Here is a 7,132-nt window from a genome sequence, read left to right as displayed (position 1 = left end):
TTTTCCTGTCAGCCTACTTTCCTACCAATAAAGGCAGAAAAGGGCCCCACAAAAAAAATCTACAAATGTCTTCTAATTCCCAACAGTATTCTGAAAAAAAACGTATGTTTCTATATCAGTGGTGCTCAAACTTTTTCATGTCAAGGACCCCCAAAATGATATGTATTTGGCCGCGGACCCCCATCTCAAAATATGTTGTTCCAGGGACCCCCAGAAGCAAAGATTTGAGTTAAAAATGTTCGCATTAAAATAATATATATGCAAAGATTTGCACACATTTTCACAATTTTTCAAAAATAGCAGATCTACAAGCTCGCAGCGCGGCACTCGGTGCCGCGCTGCGAGCTTGTAGATCTGCTATTTTTGAATAGCCTGAATTCTAAAATAATGGTTATAGGTCAAATCTAAAAATGACACAGATGCGTTCCCGGGTTGAATGGGTCAAGGGTATAATCCTCCAGAATGTGTCATTCTGAATGTACGGTATCCCTTTGCCTTCCTCTCTCTCTCTGTCAGAAACAGTCACACTATGTATGTAAATCAATGTGTTTTGTGTTAGGGCTGATTGTGCACTTGTCGGATGTCATGACCTTACACATCATCACACTGGTGCTGAGTGGTCCGGGCCAGCGTGCTGCTGCTGCTGCTGCTGGCTGCTCCAATGACATTCAATAACACCGCTGTCGTCGGGCAGAAACCTTGTATCTCCATATTCTTTATTTTTATATATTTTTTGTAAATTAATGCCCTACTACGGTGTAAGTTTTTCATGCAAAGGACCACCAATTCGATATATTTGGCCATGGACCAAAACCCCCCCATCTGAAAATGTTTGTGCCAGAAGACAAGATGTATGTAAAAACAATAATCAAAATATTGTTTTAATTTTCCAAACATTTTCGATATTTTTCAAAAATATCAGATGTATAAAGCTTGTATATCTGCTATTGTTTTTTAATGTTATTCCTGGAAAAGTTAAGGGTTTTGGACATACAAGCTTTCCACCCTGACAGAGACCTATAAGCTAAAGGCTGATCGGGGCTTCGTCAGGTTACAGAGGTCTTGTTGGAGCAAAGCACTTAATCGTTGTAGTGTTTTTTTTTCCTCTCTCTTCTCCTCTGTGGTAAACGATGGTTATGTTTTAGTGCATAGAAATCTGATTGATGTGTGTATACTTTCATGTGAGGCCATAAACAATCACCTCACTTTATGAGTTCAGAGAGAGTTTAGAGAAATGTATCATCGTTCGTCTGTCTGTCTGTCTGTTTGTCTGTCTGTTTGTCTGTCTGTCTGTCTGTCTGTCTGTCTGTCTGTCGTTACAACCTGGCCTATAGGGTTCACCAGGTGTAACACAACAATGGACTTCCCAGTCCCCAAACACAGCCAATCAACACCAGTTTAAAATCTAAAAGTACAGTGATTTATTTTATATTTGACGAAACATTGGCAAGTTACCACAGGGTGGGCCCCTGAACATAGAATCTTAATTAAGAAACCAAAATCCTATGCTTACCTTCAAACACAAATAAAAGTACATAGATCTTACCCATTCTTAACTACAGAAAACATGAACAAACGACGAGTAACAAAAGAAAGGCCACCCACCCCTTCACTATACCAAGACTGTGACCCATGTTAACATTGCCATCTAACACACTAGCAAATCTACAAACACTGGCAAACACAGAGGACTGGTGTGGTTGGAGGCTGGCTAGGAGGAAGAAAGACCTCCAAAGGACTGGTGACAGCCAGCTTTATAGCAAAGACGGTTCATTTAGAAAGCCATCCCGATTGTAGCCACTCAGCGACGTCACGGGCTCTCAGAAGGTGGGGGGGATGGACTTTCGGTGGACTATACCCCTTACTTTACACTTTGGCTATTCAAAAATAGCAGATCTACAAGCTCATAGCGCGGCACTCGGTGCCGTGCTATGAGCTTGTAGATCTGCTATTTTTGAAAAAGCGTGAAAATGTAAACAAATTCTGTATTTTCAAAATTGTGCGTTTTTTGGGCAGATTTTGTTACTTTTTTTTCGTGTTTTGGTTACTTTATTTCGGTTTAAGGGTTAGGGTTAGGTTATTTAATTCTTATTTTTGCCTTAACATTTTTTTTTTCTCCAAAAAGTGGGGGGTATGAAATCACGGATCTGTGAGAGTGAGGGTGTCGCGTCGTACGCACAGTGAATGGCCGTGACGCCCCTGTAGCCACTAGAGGCGACATGGTACACGAATCCTACAAATGGTCTCCTAAGTGGGCGTCTGATGGCAAATCTCGCGAACGTCCAATGTTTACCAATGGAACCTATGTTTGATCCCGCGAGAGTGTGTTGCTGAGACAGAGAGAGGTCGATAATAAAGTTGATTATCTCCTGATTTGTCTCTGAAAAAAAGTAATTCTAGTATGAAAATCTTGGGAAGATTGTGTAGCTTGTGACAACCGGGTCCAATGTTTTTGTTCAGTGACCATGGAGCTAAAGAATGGCTCCGAAGAAGGTGTTCACGTTCACGCTCTTCCATTGGTATGGATATACTCCAACCTGGCTCTGGTCTCCTAAAAAAGGCGTCCGCCGACTTCACGCAGATATGGGAAGTAAACCGGAGATGGCGTGTCTTGCTATTTTTGTCTTGGTTTATGTAGTCCACAGTCTGGTCACAGGAGCCAATCACCAGCAGGGTCCAACCTAGTAGCCGACCACTCACATTCAGGCACCAATCAGTCACCACTCACACACCAGCTGGTACTCAATAAGTCACGCACACACACACACACACACACACACCAATGAGGGGAGAGACATGCACAGGGGACTTGAGGGAAGACAACACACAAGGAACTATACACATTATGACCCGTAGGGTCATGCAATAGTCTGTCTGTCTGTCTATCCCAGTCTGTCTTCAACGTTTTTCAGGCCAAGGACCCCCTAGCTGAGAAAGAGAGAAGCCCCCCTCTATATTGTATACATTTTTTTTTTGTTACTTGGTCTGCTCCTTTTTCCCTGTACACCTATATACTGTATACCTCTTTGCCAAAAATAGCCGATCTGCAAGCTCACAACGCCTCGCAGCGCGAGGCGTTGTGAGCTTGTAGATCTGCTATTTTTGGCTAAAGTTCTCCTCAGAATAGGGATGCTAGGATTCAAGTGGTTAATGGTGGTTAAAAAAATAAAAATCATATCACACAAAGATTTGGCGGGTCCCCCTGTAGTAACTCTGAGGACCCCCTGTTGAAGACCCCTGGTCTATCCTATCGTGATGTAATCTAATCTAACTATATCTCAATCTCACTGTGGCTGTTGTTGTTGCTGTTGTGGTTTTAGTCGACTAAATCAACTGCAGATTTAGTCGACTATAATCTTATGATATTTACTCGACTAAAACTAGATTTTTTTTAAACATTTCAGATGACTAAAATAATGACTAAAACTAAATGGAATTTTATTCAAAAGACTATGACAACAACTAAATCAAAATTTGCTGTCAAAATCAACACTGTTGTGGTCTCCCCCATGCTTTTGCAGTCGGACTCGTCGGTGACCATCACGTGCGCAGACGGGAAGTGGAACAAGCAGGTGTCCTGTGAGCCGGTGGACTGCGGCCTGCCGGACAAGTACCACGTGCACCCCGCCCACTTCAACTTCCCCGAGGGGACCACCTACGGCAAGAGGAGCACCTTCCTGTGCAGGGAGCCCGCCCAGCTCGTAGGTGAGACAGACTGGACTGCTGGGAATGAGACACACGCGCACACGCACACACACACACACACACACACACACACACACACACACACACACATACACACACACACACACACACACACACACACGCACACACACACACACACACACACACACACAGACGTCTTAGCCACTTAAAGGAGTAGTTCACCCAAAAACAAATCTTATTTTCTTTCAATTACACACCCCATGAAGCCTCGAATTCATGGCTGTTTTTTTGTTTTTGTCACATTCCTGAGCCGATAATTTGTTGACCGGGTCATCGGTCAATAGGAGACTCTTTGAGTCTCCTAAAAAAGTAGGATCTGCTAGATCTGCTACTTTACTACAAAGTTTTCAGAGACTATACGGATACTGGTGGACGTGCACACACACGCGCACACGCGCGCGCACACACACACACACACACACACACACACACACACACACACACACACACACACACACACACACACACACACACACACACACACACTGTACGTTCGAATGACCACAATCTGGGAACCCATAGTCAAAAAATAATCAGCTGAATGAGCTCTGACTCTGTCTTGATAGATTAGAATGACCATAATTGTTAGATGGTAATTTTATAAATTGCCTTTTTAGCTCTATACCCCAAAAGCCTGACTTAAATTGCGCCACCGGTGTTACGAGTATTGCTAAATAGTCAACGGCTCTGTGTGCTGCAACGCATGCCACACAGCAGTGCACAAATAAGTATAAGAATCAAACTAGGAACGATTTACTCGCAATGTCTATTTCTCAAATTCCTACTATACTTGTGGGGACATTTGGCCGTCACAAGTATTAAACACATTCATACACACAGTGGTGTCGCAATGCGTCGCATTGTGAGCTTGTAGATCTGCTATTTTCAAAAGATTTTTATACATTTGAAAACCTGAAATGGGACATTCTGCATAATGACCACTTTTACTTTTGGTACATTTTGATGCCAATACATTTGTACTTTTTGTAAATTTCGAATTCCGGACTTTTTACTTGTAACAGAGTATTTCTATATTGCCGTATTGATACTTTTACTTAAGTAATAAATGTGAGTACTTTTTCCACCACTGCACGCACTACACGCACTACGCGCACACGCACACTACACCTTTTCAGGTGGTCTGTGCAAGATCCTTTGTCAGGGTTGTTCTATTTCGGGTTCCCATGCGAGCGGATGTGGAATAGGTTTTATTGTAGCTGTCAGGGCATCGTGTCAGATGGTTGGATGATGACCGTGTCCCTGTTTAACCCTCTAAGACCGGGAACGCATCTGTGTCATTTTATAGATTTCTTTGGCTATTAAAAAAAAAAGTAGCAGAAATGCAAGCGCTTGTAGATCTGCTATTTTTGGCAAAATCGTGAAAATGTGTGCAAATCTTTGTAAAATGTGTGCAAAACTTTTGTAACTTAAATCTTTGCTTCTGGGGATTCTACACAATGTCTTCTAAATCCTAAATCCTAACTTTTTTTTTAAACTTATGTTGCTATATCAGTGGTGAAGGTTCTCCAACTTTTCCATGTCAAGGACCACCCAAAAGGATATGTATTTGGCTGCGGACCCCCATATCAAAATATGACTATTTGACTATGACTATTTCGGCACTCGGTGCCGTGCTATGAGCTTGTATATCTGCTATTTTTGAATAGCCAAAGTGTAAAATAATGGTTTTAAGTGGTTACACAGATGTCGTTCCCGGTTTTAACGGGTTAACGTCTACATCAGCACCGTTCCCAACAATCTGTCTGCTTTGCCTCACTCCCATGACTCTGTGGATTTAGCGCAGTGATTCTCAAAACGTTTTTCATGCCAAGAAACCTCGAAAATTAACCCCAAGACCTGCTGAGGCCCATTCTACCAATGCCTTCAAAATGAGTAGTTTACAAACTTTTTGTTCGTGCCAAGGACCCCCGCATTGATTTATACATATGGCCGTGGACCCCCCATCTGTAAATGTTTTGTGCCAGGGACCCTGTCAGGGACCGAGTTGGTCGGCAAGAGACTTGCGTAGTTTCTTTAACCCTTTAAGACCTCGAACGCATCTGTGTCACTTTTTCATTTGAGCTAAAAAGCATTATTTTACACTTTGGCTATTCAAAAATAGCAGATCTACAAGCTCATAGCGCGGCACTGAGTGCCGCGCTACGAGCTTGTAGATCTGCTATTTTTGAAAAAACTTGAAAATGTGTGCAAATCTTTGAATGTATATATATTCTTTCAAACAAACATTAACTCAAATCTTTGCTTCTGGGGGTCCCTGGAACAAAATATTTTGAGGTGGGGGTCCACGGCCAAATTCATATAATTTTGACATGAAAAAGTTTGAAAACCACTGATATAGAAACATTAGTTTTTCAGAAGACATTTTGCAGAATCGGAACCTCAAGCCTCAATGGGTTAAAAGAACTAATTTTTTTTTATCTTTTATTTTTCCCATAAAAATATGACAGACATTAATTCTCGGCCCAAAACAAACGAGGACAAACAGAACTGAGCTTAACATCAAGACGGAGCTAACCAAAACGAGACATGAGGGGAACATACGTAGTGAGTGAGCAAGACCACTCTTGACACAAGGGGAATAGACAAAGAATAACATTTAAGCAGACTACAAATAACAACATAATCCACTACAGCACTAACTCATATTAACTAACGACGTTACAAAACAACCGAAGTATCAAAATACATTTCTTCACACTTAATAAAATAAACAATAATAAATTCTAATTGGTAATAAAGCCCTGCCCCTCCTTCCCACATGCACAGGGGACATGGTGCAGTCCAATTAATCAATCAGTTCCTCACAAGCACCTCTCTGAAGCAGCTGGTCCTTTCTGTGACCAGCCATCTAAACTCCAGCGCTCATCCCCAACTGATAAAACTCAACAAAAAATGTCAAGGACCCCCAAAATGATATGTATTTGGCCGCCAACCCCCATCTCAAAATATGTTGTTCCAGGGACCCCCAGAAGCAAAGATTTGAGTAAAAAAATGATCGCTTTAAAAGAATACAAATATATTAATTTGCACACATTTTCTCGATTTTTCCAAAAATAGCAGATCTACAAGCTCGTAGCGCGGCACTCGGTGCCGCGCTACGAGCTTGTATATCTGGTATTTTTTAACTCATTGGCTGCCAGCTTTTTGAATTTTTACCTACAGCTGGCTGCCAGACTTTTTCAATGAGAAAAAAAAGCACTTAGGAGCCGAGATACATAATTTTTAAGTTTTCAGTTATAAGGAAGTGTCTGGGAGCAAAACTCTTCGGAAAATCATATCTCCTTGGTCTTTGGGTTTAAAAAAAAATAATAATAATAATAACTTTTATTTTGAATTTTTTTTTTTTTTTAAAGAACGCACATCTGCGTCAATGGCAGCCAACGGG

General features: G+C 41.6%; 1 protein-coding gene across 1 annotated transcript in view; it reads left to right on the top strand.

The window, feature by feature from the left end:
- The window catches only part of pappaa (pregnancy-associated plasma protein A, pappalysin 1a), a 198,169-nt gene that overhangs the window by 133,015 nt on the left and 58,022 nt on the right, over positions 1-7,132 (top strand). The window contains exons 14-15 of the mRNA XM_084047141.1: positions 2,461-2,590; positions 3,522-3,705. Coding sequence (XP_083903267.1) covers positions 2,461-2,590; positions 3,522-3,705 — 314 coding nt within the window. The remainder of the gene's footprint in view (positions 1-2,460; positions 2,591-3,521; positions 3,706-7,132) is intronic.

This window comes from Gymnoscopelus microlampas (genome assembly GCF_963454915.1).
Source record: "Gymnoscopelus microlampas genome assembly, chromosome: 21".
Lineage (NCBI taxonomy): Eukaryota > Metazoa > Chordata > Actinopteri > Myctophiformes > Myctophidae > Gymnoscopelus > Gymnoscopelus microlampas.
The sequence above is the reverse complement of the archived record's forward strand: the minus strand, read 5'-3'. Positions and strand labels throughout refer to the sequence as shown.